Source organism: Epinephelus lanceolatus, chromosome 16, assembly GCF_041903045.1.
Source record: "Epinephelus lanceolatus isolate andai-2023 chromosome 16, ASM4190304v1, whole genome shotgun sequence".
Classification (NCBI taxonomy): Eukaryota; Metazoa; Chordata; class Actinopteri; order Perciformes; family Serranidae; genus Epinephelus; species Epinephelus lanceolatus.
In genome coordinates, this window is record NC_135749.1 from 15,092,192 (window position 1) to 15,110,497 (window position 18,306).

At 41.8% G+C, this 18,306-nt stretch overlaps 2 protein-coding genes across 4 annotated transcripts in view; one reads left to right on the forward strand and one right to left on the reverse strand.

Moving 5' to 3' along the window:
- Nucleotides 1-7,484, forward strand: part of rftn1a (raftlin, lipid raft linker 1a) — a 30,852-nt gene extending 23,368 nt beyond the window's left edge. For both annotated transcript variants that reach the window (XM_033637179.2, XM_078175591.1), the window contains exons 6-10: nt 2,031-2,234; nt 3,292-3,401; nt 3,645-3,748; nt 4,456-4,531; nt 4,842-7,484. In XM_033637179.2, coding sequence (XP_033493070.1) covers nt 2,031-2,234; nt 3,292-3,401; nt 3,645-3,748; nt 4,456-4,531; nt 4,842-5,255 — 908 coding nt within the window. In that variant the 3' untranslated portion in view covers nt 5,256-7,484. The remainder of the gene's footprint in view (nt 1-2,030; nt 2,235-3,291; nt 3,402-3,644; nt 3,749-4,455; nt 4,532-4,841) is intronic.
- oxnad1 (oxidoreductase NAD-binding domain containing 1) lies at nt 6,437-17,866 on the reverse strand. Of its 2 annotated transcripts, none has more exons than XM_033637182.2 (8): nt 17,713-17,866; nt 17,086-17,203; nt 15,671-15,737; nt 15,382-15,485; nt 12,239-12,380; nt 10,475-10,720; nt 10,176-10,284; nt 6,437-9,912 (listed from the first exon to the last, which is right to left on the reverse strand). In XM_033637182.2, exons 2-8 carry the CDS (start codon nt 17,190-17,192, stop codon nt 9,755-9,757), a joined length of 933 nt encoding a protein of 310 aa, XP_033493073.1. In that variant the 5' UTR covers nt 17,193-17,203; nt 17,713-17,866; the 3' UTR covers nt 6,437-9,754. The 2 variants fall into 2 exon arrangements, with proteins under 2 accessions (XP_033493073.1, XP_033493074.1); XM_033637183.2 differs by having other exon boundaries at nt 17,086-17,198; nt 17,713-17,865.
- Between the last annotated feature and the right edge of the window lie 440 nt (nt 17,867-18,306).

Sequence of the window (18,306 nt, forward strand, 5' to 3'; positions counted from 1 at the left end):
GCATAACAGGGTCATTCATTCAATACCTCCACAAAATCTGTCTGTAAGGGGCTAACATATCTAACCCACTTGGTCCAAAGTTTAATAAATGCATTTTTCCGAAGGCAAAGAGAGAAGGTAATCTTTTCCATAAGATAAATGTCATTTACTGGCCTTGCCTTGTAATGCCTTGTAATTGCTTTTTTACCAGTGGTTATCAAAATACCAAATAAATATTAATCAGCTCTTCTAACGTGTAAACCTAAATTTCCTAAAAATAACGTGGAAAATTGCATAGGTAGGTTAGTGTTAAATATGCCTCTTAATACTTTGTGAAACTCTGTCCAGAAGGGTTTGACCACTGGACACTCCCAAAAGATATGCCAGTGACTGGCTTCTCGGTGTCCACACTGTCTCCAGCACGTGTCGTTTGTTTTGGTGTAATGAAGAAACGGAGAGTAGACTTCCACCCAAACTCCCGCCACATGTGAGAGCTGGTGCATTACCACTGGGAATGACAAATGTCAAGCCAATCCTCTTCAGATATTAACAGATTACCCTCCCTCTCCCATTTTTCCTTAACATATCCTATACTGTGAGACTTTTTGGAAAATAGGCCTTTATAAAATCTAGAGATGACAGCCTTATTTGACTTACTTTGGTAGGCATCAATAAAAATTATCAATATTGGGTCATTAAGGTCTGTTTCCTTTCTAATGTTATGTTCAAAATGATTACGTACCTGGGGAAATCTGAAAAAATCTGATCTTTCCAGATCATAGTCTTCCCTCAACTTTTCAAAGTTTTTAAATTGTCCCTTTTCTGTGAGAGAGTAAAATGTTATTATCAGGGTTCCTACACAAGTATGGAAAGTATGGAAAAGTATGGAAATAAATTTGATCAATTTCCAGGTATTAAAAAGTATGGAAAATGAAAAATAAAGTATGGAAAAATATCTATGTTTCCAGACTATTACCACTGTTCTAAATTCACACACAGAGCTAGATGCAAGCTTTGTGTGAATTCGTTTGACATCGCCAACATGGGGGAGGAGGCGATTCTGAGCCACATGAAAGGAAAAAACACCGATGTCTTGTTACTGCATCGCTTGCACCCAGAGTCCCAACCTTTTTGCCTCAGCCCAGTCATTGAACTTATCTGAGTTTTTATTTGCATGCCATTATGGTACTTGGTTACAATTGCCTATTAAGAATAATTAAATATTAAATATGATGTGAAATATGATACACTGATATATTTATTCAGATGTCGCATATTCTCTGGAAAAAAAAAATGCAGAGAAGTCTGCAAATTAGGGTATGGAAAAGTATGGAATTTTGAAATTCCAAATGTGTAGGAACCCTGTATTATTCCTTTCGAAATCCATGATTTAAATCCCTTATCTATTGTGTTAGGCTTAAACTCAGGATCATAGGCACACCATTGAATTATCTGTAACTTATTACTTAATTTGTACTTGTTTTTTAGATATGATAATGTCTTAAATCAATTTTCAAAAGTCTTAAGAATGCTGAGACATGGAAAGTAGGATTTAATGATTTTTTTTTTTTCTGGTGTTGCTCAATATGAGAATGCATGCATGAGAGTATTCATGTCACACAGATCAAGATAGTGGAATCAACAACATTCATATTTTATTTCTGGCCAGGATGCTCAGAGCAGAGGATCCGCTGTCTGCTAGCTAGCTGTCACTGTACACTTGCCGCGGATCTGAGTTTCCTTTTATAGCAATGGTATGACCTGCCATACTCTTTTTACCCTGACATTCTTACCTTCACCCAAACCAATCTCACTCCTTTTGCCTAAACCTAACCAATCCAGCTAACAAAGGCAACGAGTACTTGCCAATCAGAAGGGGAGTAGGGTGGGACATGCCTTCAACATCCTAGGAAACGCAAATTCACACCATTCGATTCCAAGTGGCATTAAAAAGTCTTAAATCTGTCTTGCTTTAAGCTGTAGGTATTATTCATTATTATTCAAAATTCTGTTTGGTGTCCAATTGTCCTTTTCTGTTTGTGTGCCTGTAGGGATGCAGCTGTTTGCCTTGTACAACCACACAGGAGAGATGAACACCTCTCTGAGGTTCTACTCACTCAGGGTGCCACTGCAAGTACAAAAAGAAGCAGGGCTAATCACAGAGGTTGACACACACTGGCTAGACCACATGACTCAGCATTTCACCAGCGGTGCGCACCTCATTGACGGGTTTTTCCACCTTGGGGATGATAACGGTATGTTTCTCGGCCATAGAAATGATCTGTTATTGATTCATTTCTGAAACACTTTGTAGGGTGGGTGACAAGCGCAAAGGCGTTACAAAGGCCCAAAACATTTCCATTCAGAGACATGTGCTGCAGCTTCAGAAAAGAGGCCAACACACAAACACAAATGAAAATCTAAAACAAATACGGCAATGGAATCAAATGAAAAGACATGCTGCAGAAAGCCAAAACAAATACAGTACAGTAGCAAAGACTCTGAAAATACAATGCAACACCAAAAACACACAAACCTCTGAAATTTGTTTTGGCTTTCTGCACCATGTAGCACATTTCTGTTGTTGTGTTTGTTTTGTTCCATGTGTTTTTTAATTGGATTGTTCTGAAGCTGCAGCACGTTTCTGTAAATGGAAATGATTTGGGCTGTTGTCATGTGTTTGCCTTCGTCGGCCACTGTAACTTCCACCTCTCAGTCATACATTGAAACAGTTTGGAGCATGAAAAATCACAAATAAAGTGCCAAGTGTACCATGAAGTGTGCAACTTCAGTCTGATCATGAGTGCCAAGTTGCACAGCAAAATTAATGGTTGCGTCCTTGTAGAATAGCTCCCGATGGAATCTTGGTCGTTGATCGACAGCTGGACACAGGTTGATAAGAACAGTAAGACTGAACCAAAACAGTAAAAAAACAAAACAATAAGCTGAAAGAAGCTAAAATGCTCCACGGGGGACAGCAGAGATATTGATTATTGCTGCTTTAAAGTTACTGTATCACCATACCTCCTCACTGTTCACTGGTTCCACTAGTTCCTGACGAGGAAAAGCAGCTCAGGCTGTAGATCTCTGCTCTGCTGCTGGGTAATGGATGATATGCATGGAGTGACGTGCCATGAGTCCACGGCTTATACCATAAATCACTGTTCAGTCACCCATGGAATAAGTAGGCTTAAGCCAAAGGGAGCAGAGGGGATCAATAGTGAGAGATTGGAGAGTGGAGATGAGCTTGTAACTCACATACATCCTCCTCCGTTTATCTGACCCTGTCTCTAATTTGTCCTGTTTCTCCAGACAATGGGGTTTCATCTGTGGATAGTGTGTTCATCTTCCAGAGCTCATCAGAAGAGACCACGAGCACCTCCTACGATGCTATCGTGGTTGAGCAGTGGACCGTTGTTGATGTGGGTCTTTTGAGTTTTTAATACCCTGGTGAAGCTGTGCACTTTGAAAAATCCTTTGTGACTGAAGGCTTAAGCTGTTTTCTGTCAAACATTACATAAGAGTGGAGATGAAGGAAAGAAGCGCGTGTGCCTGTGGCTGAGCTTAAATTTGCTTACCTGCATGGGTGCTGTAATGTTTTTGTTCCCTGTGTGGGTTTGCACTGTATTTATCTGAGTGATTCTCCGTCTCGCTCTCCTGCTCAGGGTGTTGTGGTGAAGACGGACTACATCCCCTTGCTCCAGTCTCTGGCTCCGTATGGATGGAGGCTGATGTGTGTGTTACCCACACCAATTGTCAAGACCAACAGGTACAGAACTACACCCCAAGATACCACTAATACAACCATAAACTCACCTGTCCTCTACGTTTACTTTCTATTTCATTAGGGCTCGGAGGATATGCTTCTCTCCCAATGTGATTATGATGTATTTTTGTATGCAGAGACGAACTGGTGGCAGAAAGGGACAGTACATTCAGTAGCAGCTGCAGCAGCGCCCTAGCGCCAGGGTTCACAGCAGGATGAGTCTAATCTGTAATGGCAGCAACAGAAAGTTTGCTGATCAGGCAGGGAGTTTGCTGTGGATAAATTTATATGGATTCAGGCAATAATAAACTGATCAAAAAATGTGATGTTGAAACGATTTCTTTCTACCCATATATTCTAACACTTAAAATAACACAGCCTAAGGACTAATTACTGCTTTGTTGATTAAAGAGTCGTTTGTCTTTCGTCTAAGACACTGCCTGTCACGTTCTTTTTGGGATCAGGACTGACAGGACAGATGGTTTCGAGATCTGATGAATCACAATCATACCTATGCTCATCTCAACATGAAACCACTTTTGAAGTCAGCCGGAGCTGCGAACAAAAAACACAGTTGCTGATGTGCTGTTGTCTTGTAACCTGTCACTTTGCGAACCACAGAATCTGGATTTCAATACATGCGGCGAGATCCTCAGATTATAACATAACAGGTAACAGCAGTGAAAAGTGCTGCTCTTTTCTTTCCGCAGTGATGGGAGTTTGTCGACCAAGCAGATCCTCTTCCTTCAGAGACCCGTTTTGCAGCGCAAGAGAAAAGACTTCAAGGTTTGTTCCCCTATGTCTTCCATCTTCGCAGCAAATCTGTCACTTGTGTCTGTTGTGCCTTTAGGATACGTGGCTTTATGTCACAGAGGGTGCCATTAAAAAGTTGTGTTGCTAAATATGGGATGTACAGCAAATACAAAACCGCTCCGGAGAAGTCTAATAATAGGCAAAGAGTCGACCTCAAACTGTACAGGAAAGAGGCATCAATGAAAGAGGCTTTGTTGCGGTTTGGCAGGTGTCTGGAGAGATGGAAAGAAAAAGACACGGCACAAAGCGCAAAACTGTCTCAAACACATCTGTTTGGTTTCAGATGCTGAACCTCAGGGGTCGCAGCAAGGCGAAGAAAAAATCTACTGAGGAGACAGAAGAGGAGCGGGAGAACAGGTCCCCTCTGATGGAGACGGAGATGGACAGGTTGAGAGAAGACACAAAAGAGGAGGAAGAGGAGGCAGAGGGGAGGAAGAGCAGGGACAGCGGAAGGAGCGAAGGTGAAGAGGAGAGGGAAGAGGATGCACGGCATCAAAGGGGCTTCTTCTTCTTATCAGGGAGCAGTGCATCTGTGGAGGAACAGGAAGAGGAAACCGACGTTGACAAGATCCCTCTGTCCGAGCAGGAGGAGTCGGTGCGATGGACAGATGTGTGTCAGAGAGATGACGGAGGGGTCAAGGAGAAGATGAAGACAGAGGAGCGGATCAAACAGCAGCTGTTTTCCGGCGTCTGTTGACACATTGGGCACAAAGCAGGCGAGGGGGAGCTGAGGCCTTTTGAATTACGTTTTGTTGATCTGGAGTTTTAATTCCTCTGGCAACCCAGGTGTAGTCAGTCATACTGTTGTCATCATGGACTGAAACCTTCGCTTCAGTCAGTGCCGAGAGCATTAACACTGTCGCCAGTCTTTGAGGTTGTAGCTCCCATATATGGGAAAGTGTTGTGCAGTTCTCTGCTTTGGGTCAGTGTTACTATTTGATGTATCCTTATATGAAATGAAACTGTACAAGGCTAATAGAGTACAACCTAGAGCAAGCCTCCAGTCCGAGCCTTACAGTGAGTGTTATTTTCATTGTTGTATTTTACTACTTTCTTGTAATTGTTTAAAAGGGAGTACTGATTTCTCTGGGCTACCTGTATTTTTATATGTAAAGTATATAATTTAAGATAGAAACAATAGGGAGAACAAGTGACACAGTAAGTAGTGAGCTGCATTAGAGCCTGACCGATACATCTGCATCAGCCACTTTTAGCTTATCACACACATTATTTATGGTTTTGGCTTGAATGATTAACTAAAAAATTGCGTTACAGAAAAGCCAAAGACTTTTAGAGATAAATATTCTTGTTACATACTGTAGTTTCTTCACAAGGGATTTTTTAAAATTCTAAAATATTACATCCAGTCCAGTAAATTTAAAAGATTCTTAGCAAAAATGTTTGGTAGAAAAATGAATATCTGATCCGAAATTCTCCGCTGGTATCGGCCAGGCTCTACATCGCACTGAGATATTAGATAGTTCATTTTAGTGGGGCCAAATATTAAAGGGTCAGTTCATGTAAATTACAAACAAAAAAACTATTCTGCCACTGGTTGAATTTAGATAGTTTTGGTTTTCTTTTTAGCCTGGTTTTGAGATATCCATCTCTCTGATTTCTTCACCTCAGTACAATGCACTGAGATATAAGGGAAAAGGACAGTTAGAAAAGGACGCTGCTCGAGCTGTTTGCAGCCAATTCTTGTATTAATTCTTGAAATTCTCGACGGTTATTTAAATTTCAGCAGACACGCTGCTGTGCGTTTCTATTTTTGATGGAGCTGCAGCGTGTTGCACAGAGCAGATGGAGTTTTCCTGCTAACAGGCTCTGCATGAGAAATATAGATACTTTTTAAATAACTTAAACACAGCCAGACACCTTTGATCCATGTCATTTGTTACTGGACTTTGAACAGTATTAATTTTGTCTGTAGGCGATAGCACAACAAAGTAGTAAATAATGACAATATGCACAATTAAAATAGACAAAAAATAAATACAAATTTAACTACATAGCCTACGTATTTAAGGTAGAAGCACAAATGTCAAGGGAAAATGACCAAATCAACAAAATCAAAAACCAGGCAGACAAAACGCTCTGCATCCGAAATGCTCCTGATGTGGTGTGGCACAGTGCAGAGTTCGAAATAAAACCTTGGAGCAGCTGCCCCCAGTGGAAATGTATTGTAAAAATAACAATTAGTGAAATTAATCTGCAGATGCTCCAGTTCAAAATGAGCCCAAACTTTTGTATGGATATCAGTTTCGAGCTGTGCAAATGAAGAGCGCGTCAGCAGTCAAAGACAGTATTAAACAGATTTTTTTAACAGTTGTAAATCACAGCAACCACGAGAGGTCGTCGACCATACAGTCATAAATGTGCACACAAGATATTAGGCTGATTGGTCCAATAGTTTGACAGATATGCTGTGGACAGATAGATACACACACTCACACACAACTGAATGCATGTCGTACGTTTTAAGTTTCCGCAGGACAAATAAATGATTGATTGTTTGTGGTGCTTATTATGTACATAAAATAAAGCACGACAGTTTCTTGGGAACCATTTCTTCAGTAGAAATCAGTTCCTTGGTTGAGAAACAGGGATGTTGCGATTTAATTTTTTTAAATGCATATTTTCATTGCTGGGACGATCACAAGTTGCCTCCATTGTAATGAGGTGATTGCAAAAATGTCAGATGGATATCTCAAATTCAAATGTCTGCTTGATTAGATACGAAAGGCAAGGTGAAATGCTTTTTGTAATTTGGGAGAACTGACCTTCAAAAGGTTTCTTCTTTTGAAAAAATGTGTAAATTATAAATCTACTATTTATTATTTCCCGGACCATCTGTGTCTTGTCTAAGTAGTGTGACATGTGAGTCTTTATATAAAAGCAGAAGTCAATAAAGTGTCTAAAAACAGATCGACTCCATTTGCTTTATTTCCTCATTTTACCAGCATAAACTCATTTCCTCATATGAGGAAAAAAAACACACGCAAGAACAACTCGAAAATGAGTCTCAACAGCGTAACCCCCACTGGGAGTCGACGACAAGAAGCTCCCAACCATCTCCGAGGGATGTTCAGTGATCCAAGCCAATCAGAGACCACCCGGAGGTTCCATTACAGTGCACCGTGGGATACTCGCTCCACCCCGGGATGGGAATCGTTTATGGGCATGTGAATGTGTGTGACTGAGTAAAAGTGTATGTGAGATCGGCACTGTGTAGGCATGTAACTGTGTGATTGAGTATAACAGGCAGGGACACTGGCCAGTATGTGGGAGAGTGTTAGCTTTTTTCCATCTATAAATACACTCGGTGTGAAGTTTCGATGTGAGTAAAATGTGGAAAAACAATCACTCCAATGTATCTCAGTCAAACAACTCTAAAATCTGCAGTTCTGCAAATAACTACCTGAGGTATATATACACATGGTATAACACTTCTTAGATCACATAGTAAAATTAGCAGAGGTATTTAACACAAGTTTGTACAGTGTAAAATAACAGTACAGATTGCCATATCCTTGGGACTTGAAAGCAATAGACCTTCAGGGAATTGTGTCACTTTCTTGCTGAGCGTTCCATAAGATGATCAACACCACTTCCTTCCACTGAATATTAAAGACATATTATGCAGAAACTTCTGGGAAAAAAAAAAATAGACTCATAATGAAGTCATACCTCAAACATCCTTTATGACCCACCAGAAGTGTGTGGCTGTGTATTCATCTGCAGAGACTCCGCCCTCTGCCGGTATTTTCTCTTTGTCTGTGATGGAGACATTTATGGGCGTGTCAGGTGAGGTCGGAGCAGATGGCAGACTGTATGCAGCAGGCATAGAAAAAAACGCAAACATAGCAAGCAAAATGGCGAACGAGAGCGAATCTGGGGTTGGCCTTGTACTTTCCAATTCACGGGCGAGGGTGTTTACCGACAGCAACAGACCGTACTTCATAGCATACCTTTAAGCTAAAGCCAGCAGCTAGTTAGCTTAGCATAGCATAAAGACTTGAAAAAGGGGCAAAAAGCTAGCTGCCTGTTTTGCCTGGGTCCACACCTTTTGAATCCACCCACTCAATCGAATTTGAGTTGACTGATTTGTCTGGCATTGTGACATGAAAGCGTTTTCTTGATTCAAATAAAAAACAAACCTATGAGTGCTAGCCAATCAGCGCCATGGGCAGGACTAATGCTGTTGTCAAGATGTGTGCGCCAGAACCAATGAGGAGTAATAACAGCAATGGCAAGCACTATAAAAAAGACGGACACTGCTACTGAGCCTGTTCAAAATCAGCTTGTCTTTTCAGTGTTGCCCAACTTCACATTTTGTTTTTACTTTGCTCTGCTCTAGTCTTAAAAACCCAGCAAAACCAGAATGTTGGCATAGCTACACATCAGTGTGGACTTAAAATGGCGTTATATTCAGGCAGATACATTGGTCTCTAGTGATTGGTGAGGGAAAATCTAATTGTTTATATGTTAAAATGAAAGTTTATTTTGTCAGGATGAAACAAATGCGACACCGCGTGGATTTTGTCGTCTTTACAAAGCCAAGCTCTGCGCTGTTTCCAGGCTGAGCTATCTAGCTGCTGGCTGTAGCTTCATATTTAGCGAATAGGTGACCTCGTGGCAAGGAAGCGTTTCCGAAATGTCAAATTACTGCTTCAAGACATGCTTGCATAGGCAACCGTCATAGCACCTTCATATTTAGGTGAAAAATTGGCTGCACATCACCTGCTAATTTGTTCAAGCACAACCTCCGTCAAGCAAATAAAAGCGAATGTAAATGAGATCAGATGTGAAGATGTGACAGCTGCGTTATGATGTGTGTATCAGACAGAGTTGCAGATTTGTTGCAATATTCATTAAAGGCAGTGAGCTGAAAAATGTCTGGGTAAAGTTGAGATTTTACAGTCTGCTCAGTCCTCTTTTTTAAGATTATAAGAAATAAAATCATCTCTGCTGTCTTTGTGAGTCAGTTGCTTGTGGTCCCAGCGGCCTTTCGCAGATCAGGCACAGGTTGCACTAGCAGGGATCGGAGGTGGATGTCCTCAAGCATTCATATTAATATCCTTATCACTGGAATATTTTAGTTGCTTTCCATTCTCACCCCCCCCCCCCCTTAAAGAGCCAAAGAGGAGCACAATCCAGGAGGACAATGCTGTTTCTGGGAACTGGTAAGAGGTTCTACCACCACTTCTCGAAAAGGATCCTGTCTTTCGGGAGGCCTAAGTCCACAAGGGTTTTTGAAAAAGCTTCGATCATGGGTGGGGGCCCACACAGGAAACACAAAGTCCTCTGCGGATCCACATGAGCCCGCAATTCCTCTTCTGTGATTCTCCCACCTGGGAAGACACAAGGGGAGTCAATCAATTAACCAAGACTCAGTGGTGTGGCACCTATTCCTTTCTTGTCTCCCATGTGGGGCTTTGACAGAACCTGTTCTATATGACGACAGAGATAAATCAACAAAGACAGACTCTGGTAGAATGTGACAGCCGCTACATCATCCCTGCTAAACAAAGAAAAGAATATGCGTGTAGGTGTGTGTGTGTGTGTGTGTGTGTGTGTGTGTGTGTATATGTGTGTGTGTATGGACATTACTTACGGTTGATAAATGGCTGGAGGTGTGAGTCGACGTCTGTGCTCTGTTGCGTGACGTGGAGGTCACAGGAAAACTTGTCAGGGAACTCCCGACACGTCTCGATGATGGAGCTCTAGGGAACACAGAAGGTAGGCAGAGTTTCTCGTTACACACTGCGTCACGCCTGCCCATACTTCCCAGACATACACATGGACATGGCTGAGTGTGCAGCCAGCAGAGCTGTTCAAGGTTAAAAATCAGCAAAGTTTCAAAAAATTCCTCATAAATATATTCCAAAAGTCAAAAACAATACAAGAACACACCTTGAAGAGCAGTTCCTGAGTGTTCTTGGCGCTGTAGCAGAGGTGGGCAGAGCCTATGTTGTAGTCCCGCCCACCAGAGGTGTGGTTGAGCTGCAGCAGATCTGTCGTGTGCAACAGGATCGAGAACAGGGGGTTGATCCCGACGCCACCAGCTACCAGCAGCAAATCCACGGAAGGGTCAGAAGGCAATGGGTCGAAGAAGAAGTCCCCGCCGACACGCATGGCCACCTGGGAGCCAACTGTACACTGAGGGGAGGGAGATAATAAGGAATTAGCAACAGACTGCGTTGAGCTGGGTAACTCAGACACTTGGGTTACCAACATTTCTATTCGCTCGGCTGCTGAAACACCTTTTGAAATAAATACCATGAAAAATACAGCATCACTTTAACTACATCGAAGATGAGCCTTGGGAAGCAGACACTTTTAGATCAGCATGCATACACACAGCAAACCTCAGCTATGCTATGGGTGAAAGTGATTTCACAAGTTGTGCAGAGAAGTCAAAAGGAGCAGTAAATACGCCTTCATCTGCTTTTGCACACGCGCGCGCGCGCGCACACACACACACACACACACACACACACACACACACACACACAATAACGCTCACATTCTTAATCTGCTGTTGTGGTCCCTACACTATTCCTGCCTCACAGAGTGGAGTCGGAACGCAATATCAAACAAATGGATCATCAAACGATCCCAGAGCAGAGAGCTGTAAGTCTCAGAATGCTCAAACACATCTCACTGCTTTCTGATACTTATTTACACAAAGCGTTGTAGCTCAAAGCTATTTATTAGGACCCATCATCAAACACAGACACTGCAAACAAACACGCAGTACAGAAATGGAAGGGGAAGGTAAGTAGGGAGGAAGCATTGTTCATATTCGCACGACTGCTGGCACACACTGGATTAGAAAAAAGCTACTTTTGGAGCAAGAAATACAACGCTGTGCACCAAGAATGACACATTTTTTCCATTATATCATCGAATAAATAAACATGATGAAGCGAGCAGAGACTTAACCAACTTCACAAATCTTTTTATATTTTTACTACCTTTATTTATGTATTCACAGTTCACACAACCTTTATTTACCCCGTTGGCCTGCTCCACACACTTACACAACAACTTCTCTTGAGTTTTCAGCCTCACTATCACAATTCTGCGTCAAACTACCACACAGGCAATTTTCAAATTTGCCGACTCACTTTAATGAACCCTTGACAGCAATTACACATGATTGAAAAACAGATTATGACTCGAGTGGTTAAATGAACTTAACGTTCAATTGGGAGTGTATCACAGGTTTTTAATTTAACTTTATAGTACGGGTAAGCGCCCAATGCTTCTGCAGGGCTGGAAATAAATAAATAAATCTGAAAATATCTGACTTGCCATTTTCCTTTTCAAGCTTCACTTTTTAGAAGAACCCGTGGCGTGATGTGGCAGCAGTCTCCATTTTCTAACTCTATAACACCCTAACCATTTCTCAACACCCTGATCGCTCCACTCGTTCTCTTTCTGCATCTCTTTTCTTTTCACCATCTCCCTCATGCATACACTCGCAATGTAATCTTCCAAACCATTTCACAGCCGTGGGGATGACCAACATTTACTTTTCTAGAATATTCTAACTCACAGGCAGCAATCTTTCCAGGTAACTTTCAGTCATTTCCTGGGAAAATTACCACTCACTGTAATTTTCAGAAATGTCATAATATGTCATGCTTGATCACACTTCTCTGCCGCACTCACCATGGTGTGGACCCAGTGTGCTGGGGGGTGTTTGGTGTATTTGACGGCCAGTTCAACGACACCTTCCCTCTGCAGCAAACCTGGACTGGAGCACATGGAGAAACCTCCCACCTTCTCCACGCCAGGGATGAAAAAATCCACCCTGCACACACACACGAATGCCACAAAACAAATGAATAAATTAATAAATTTGTCAAGTAATTTATTGTTTAAGTGTCAGGGATGGCAACTGATAAGACTGTATTGATAATTTGTATTGAAGTATCGATGGTTTAACTTAACTTTACCATGACGATCCTAAATCTAACCGTGGATGTGTTGTTTCAACATCATTATATTGACTTAAATGTATTAGGCCCTGTTTACACCTGGTATTAACATGCATTCTAGGTGATCAGATGACAAGTGGACAACTTTAAGTACAGCTGTGAATGCACCAAATGCGTCCTCAATGTGTCTTGAGATAGGATTGTTTAGACCACATTCAAAAGTGGCCTGGGCCGCATGTGGCCACATGATTTCAGCAGTGTGTAAACTAACGTGTCCTGGACCACCCACTTAGCTGACCACCTTGCTTATCTGTCGCCCCATTGTAAAGAAAACGTTCTGTTGGTGCCGTTACACAACAGGCACAGAGCCAAAGGACTGTCTCTGGAACCGCTGTTCAACACGGACACCGAAACAGCTTGACTCTGTTGTTAAAATCCATTAATAACCTTCAAATGATTAAAATATCTTTATCTGTTTAGCCTATTAATCTAATCTATGCACATAGCATCAACAGAGGGGCCGAGGGAGGGAAGGAGCAAGAGATACTTTGTCAGCGTTATACACATCTTGTAAATGAAATGTCTGTGTTGTTGCTGCAACTTTTAAACACATCTGTTGCCTGCATCCAAGCGCTATCTCCGTGTCACACATTAGACTACAACTACCACGAAGAACAGTGATGTGCTGTGATCCACCTCACACACAAACCAGCAAACAAACGCTCACTTGACACAATCAAGCAGCTCTGTCTCTGACACATGCAGCACTGGATTACAGATGTGCTACTGTAGTAATTTCATTCATCTCACATACTGATTTAGCGTCTCATGTGCAATATAAAGACCGATGTCGCACTGTAGACTAATTAACAGACAGATTAAACAGTGGAGCAGCTCTGTGTTTCTCTTAGTGCTGCTGGAGAGCTTGTGAGTGAATGAGTTGGGTGCAGAGTGTGAGAGAGGAGAGATGCACACTGGTATGCGTTAACTTGACCCTATATCGATATAAACAATAGCCTGTTCCAGAAACCAAGCAGAGCAAAACCAAACCAGATGGAAAGTTGCCTGATAGTTTATACATAGTACAGCGTCCCAGTCCAACACCCAACGTGGTCGCACCTATCCATCAACAAGCGCAGCAGAGCACCCCCGGAGGAAAACAGCAATGCTTCACAGTTGGGCTAATGTTCCAACCAACACAATGACCCACTGTTACACTAGAGAGAGACACTGACTCCAAAACCCTCAGAGGCATCATAAATATGGATCGGCTGTGAAGATGCACACATATGTTCCGCCCACCTCCTTCTTCTCCTCCTCCTCCTCCTCTCCCACCTGGAGACGAACAACTTCACAGTCCTTTTTCTCAGAAACACTGAAACTCAAGGATTTCCATCTATTTACATTCATTATCAGTTGCTGCGGGGCAACTGGCTGCCGGTTTTATACCTCACCACCGCCCACCTACAGTATGGGCTCGTGTGCATATACTGCATGTGCAGGGTACTAATTAACATTGGCAACACTGACCGACAGACGCAGAAAAGAAAAGTCTGTCTTCCTAGAATAAGTACTTAACATGCTATCAGGATTATAAGAGTCATCTGAAGTTGGCTTGAAAACTAAATAATTTCCGAATGTGACGCACCAGTCAAAAAGAAGCCACTGTGTCTCAAGAACCTTTCAAGATTGAGTTACAAGTGTTCATGCAATCCAGTGCAAACAGCAGCTTACCCTCACAAAGCTATGAGCAAACTTGAGCTCAACCTTATTTGAGAAAGAGCTCTAATAATTCAAAGGTTTTGATCCTTTCCTTTTGCTAATGTGATATATTTCTTGAGTCAGCTTACATGCTGACTGTGATGTAGGATTGTAGACTAATGTTAACGGGAAAAGTTTTGTGAGAAAAGAAAACCACCAGCCCAACTGTTGGACAAATCACACACAATGCCACCACCTTGTGGTGACTGTGAACACTGCAGGCACTGTGAACGGACACCAGAGGGATGTTTCACACTCCGGCAGTAACCAGGACATATTTGGCAGGATGTGCTTGTTTCTGTTTCGTGATTAAAGTGTTACTATGGTAACTTCTGCTTTGAGATTAAGGAGGCCAATGGGAAGGACTGGGGGGTTCTCCCCAAAAAAATGTTGGGTTACCAGGGTAACCCTGGCTTTCTAGAACTGAATCAAGTATCCCACTATGAGAGGTACCTTCTGGCGTGACCAATAACGGAAGCTCTACTGCTACCACATCTGTCAGGAGACATATCAATCATCTAAATTGCACAGGGTGGCAGGCTGCTCCTCGTTTAAAACCACCCATGGATCCTAAAACAGTATTCTCAAGCACAGACCATCACGGTGTTATGCCTCCACGAACTAGTCAAGTTGTAGTTACAGCTTACATCCATGTCTGTCCAGACTCAAGTGTAGCCATGACAGTAAGCAATGCTTCAAATATGGATGCTGCCGCAAAGAGGCTACATATTTTAAAACATGGATGCTTTACACAATTTTTTACCCTGGCATCACAGAAGATCTGCACAATCAGCACATTTTTAAGGTGGGCACCCAAGATTAGCATCACCAAGCAGCACAGGGACGTAAAAATGCATCTAAGCCATAGGAGCTTTCTCACGTCTCTGAGTCTCTTTAATCATCACGACCTGAGCTAAAATTTAAAGACGACCTAAGAACATGTGGCATTAGCTGTCAAAGCCAAAGCCTGTTGATTCAACAGCTGAGCCTCTCAACAATGCAGTTTAGCTAAAACATCACCTCTTTTGTGTCACAACACAATATGACAATGTTCCTTAACCTGATAAAAAATGTTTAATGAATTATGAAAAGTTAACACGAGTATCTACTCACCACTGTCCTGCTTTGAAGCTGAAGTCAGGATGGACAGCTAATCTTAAACGTTTCACAGTCTGTGACTCGTTTATGATGCCACATACTTGAGCTGGATACAGAGCCTGTGATACAGCCAGGCAAGTACACAATAAATGTGTACACACACACACACACAGGAACAGAGTAGAGCAGAGTGGGTTAAAAATCTTAGAATTGGCTGTTCAATGACTGTCAAAAAGTGGCACAGGTAATGGAAACAGTCGACTGAGTCAAGATTAATGCATTCAACTGTAAAATATCAACTTACATTTTGTCTGTAGTTGTTCGCCGTTCTCTCTAAATGGTCCATTTGCCTTTTGGAGGACATGTTTCTTCTAGGAAAAAAAGAAGCCGTTTCTGTCATTTGCCTTGTCAAATATTTCCTAACGCTGCAAATGAAAAGCTACACAACAGCCATGTAAAGTGGACTTTGCCCTGAAGCAAGCATCAATAAACTTAAAGGGCCAGTTCACCTATATTACAACCCACACCTATCTGTGTCCATGCAGATAGTTTTGGTTTTATGTGGCTAAGGTTTGAGATGTTGGCAAAACCATCTGTGGCTACATGGTGTTAAGTGTAAGTGACCCTTTATGTTAAAGCACACACACAAATATTTCCCTGAGAAATGTCAAATTTTGGTTCCCTTGCTGTTGGTCTTCACAGATCACCAGAACTGAGTAGCCAGGACAGCACATTACAATAAACAGAGCCAGTGTTGTGCCAAAATCTGTGACCCTTTCCACTCTGTGATCTAAATAGGTTGTAAGTTGTATTGTCATTACATAAATGTTTTACCATACTTTGTCAGATTCTTTATTATGATAGGTCACAGAATGTGGTGACCCATCACATTCTATGAACTGAGAGGAGATTTTGTGGAACTTTGCTTCTGCAAAAGAAAAGAAAAATGCATTTAAAATTGCCGATAGACTGTTTTTTCCAATGGCCATTAGACAAGTAGTGTCTGTCTTTGTTTTTTTTTTTCCTGCATGCATGGAGTCAGGGAAGATGTTACAGTAGTTACTTCTTTTTTACATCTCTACTTACTCAGTCTCTCTCCAAAACTTGACAAATTTTTTATCATTTCAGATTGTTATAAGTGTCTGAAATGTCTCTTTCCCTTTTATTTTAAATTTAATGGCTGCCCTTACCTACAGTATTTGAGCTGGAGTATACGTCTAGAGAGATTTCAGAGCGAGATTTCTCCTCAGGCAATTCGTTGACGCAATAACAAACAGACCGGATCAAGCAAAAGGTAGAGAGACACTCGAAAAACGTATAACAGTCTGAGCCTGCCTGTGGCAAAAATATCGACTTGTGATGGACAAACAATTGCCTTATCTGGTTACACTTTCTCTCAATACTTGACTAATTATAAAAAATATTGTTCCCATTTGTCACTTAGACACAAAAACATGGGATGATAGGATCCAGGTAGGAAAAAAGTTACACTTTACCTGAATTTCACACATATTTCATTAAGCTGGACTGCTGGAAATTGTCTAATTTTGTGACACCAGAATATTATTTCTTATGAAAAAGTGTTGACCAAATATTGTCAGATGAGGAGTCTCAATTTGTATCTAATATCTTAATATTATAGGGTCACAATTTTGGCCAGCAGCTCCAGATCAGAATCTGATGGGTCACAGATTTTAACAGTAAAGTGATGACACTAACCTTATGGCGGAGCTGGGGCCCAGCAGCCGGCAGCAGAGGAGACCCGCGGCGGGACACGGCAGGCTGAAGCTTCGGCCAGCGGAGGAAAAGATACAGGGGACGCTCATGGCGACCTGAGCTGACACCACAGAAAAGCAAATAAAACATCTGGCACCAGCTGTTACTTAGCATCACATATGTTAGCACTGACACTTCATACATTCACCTTCTTCTTCTAGTGTTTAACTGATAAATGTAAAACGTCACCCCTGTGGTTGGGACGACACCACACTCTAAAGACACAGAATAATCTAGTAACTGTAACATACCACGTCAGGTAAATTCCACCCAACTGACATTACATCACATAACGTGCCCCAGGTCCTCAGCATAACCGACAATGCTCGCTGTCACACACCATGGTATCTTCTGAAGGTCGAATATAACAGGAACAAGAGGCAGACTGTTCCTAAAAAGGCTAGATATTATTGTGAGTATTTTAACCGGAGTTTGGCGTGACCTCTTTCGTCATGCTGATGGTTAGCTCGCTAGCTAAAGATGCTTAGCTAGGCAATGCCGGTTGGTTGTTATTTGACACAGACACGTAATACAGTGGTAAACACCGAGCTGCTGAGCTGCTTTTCTTACCGAGATAAGATGAAACTTTGTTTATGTCAAGTGATATTCATATTCCTCTTCAGTATCTCCAGGATAACCTTGGTTATGTCACGATTACATGACACTACAGATGTCTTCTTCTTCTTTGAGATGTACTGCAGCCGGCGTCTTCTTCTGCTATATCAGAACCAGGTAGTCAATGTGTCTCAGCAGCGCCCTCTTCTGGGCGGTCGGCGCCTTGCAGCATGGACCAGACCCATCACTTTGCTACCATATTGTTCAAGATATGTGTGCCTAAAAATCCATACACAAAAATAATCTTTCAGATGTTGAATTAACTATACATAAAAAAATATTCATGGCTACAAACAGGGATGATTAAATATGATTTCAGTTGGACTTAAATAGGGCAGACATGGGGTGGTTGGAACACTTTTTGTCTCAGCACCTGTAACTGGATTTTTGTGTTAGAGCTTTCAAATTTTTACCCAGCATACCCTTAAATCTCCACTACAAATAGCAACCTTTTCAACCTCTCCAACTATATCACAGAATTCATTAACTGATGTTGAATGCAAGGAGTGTCATTACTACAACCTGCCCCACTACAGCAGTAGGTTGTAA

What these genes read in the sequence shown, in the direction of transcription:
- oxnad1 (XM_033637182.2), bottom strand. Translation starts at nt 17,192, where the DNA reads ATGAGCGTCCCCTGTATCTTTTCCTCCGCTGGCCGAAGCTTCAGCCTG. An exon ending in CGAACAACTACAGACAAAAT is followed by an intron (nt 15,486 to 15,670) that starts GTAAGTTGATAT and finishes GCTGTATCACAG; the next exon opens with GCTCTGTATCCAGCTCAAGT. An exon ending in CACACTGGGTCCACACCATG is followed by an intron (nt 10,721 to 12,238) that starts GTGAGTGCGGCA and finishes CCCTCCCCTCAG; the next exon opens with TGTACAGTTGGCTCCCAGGT.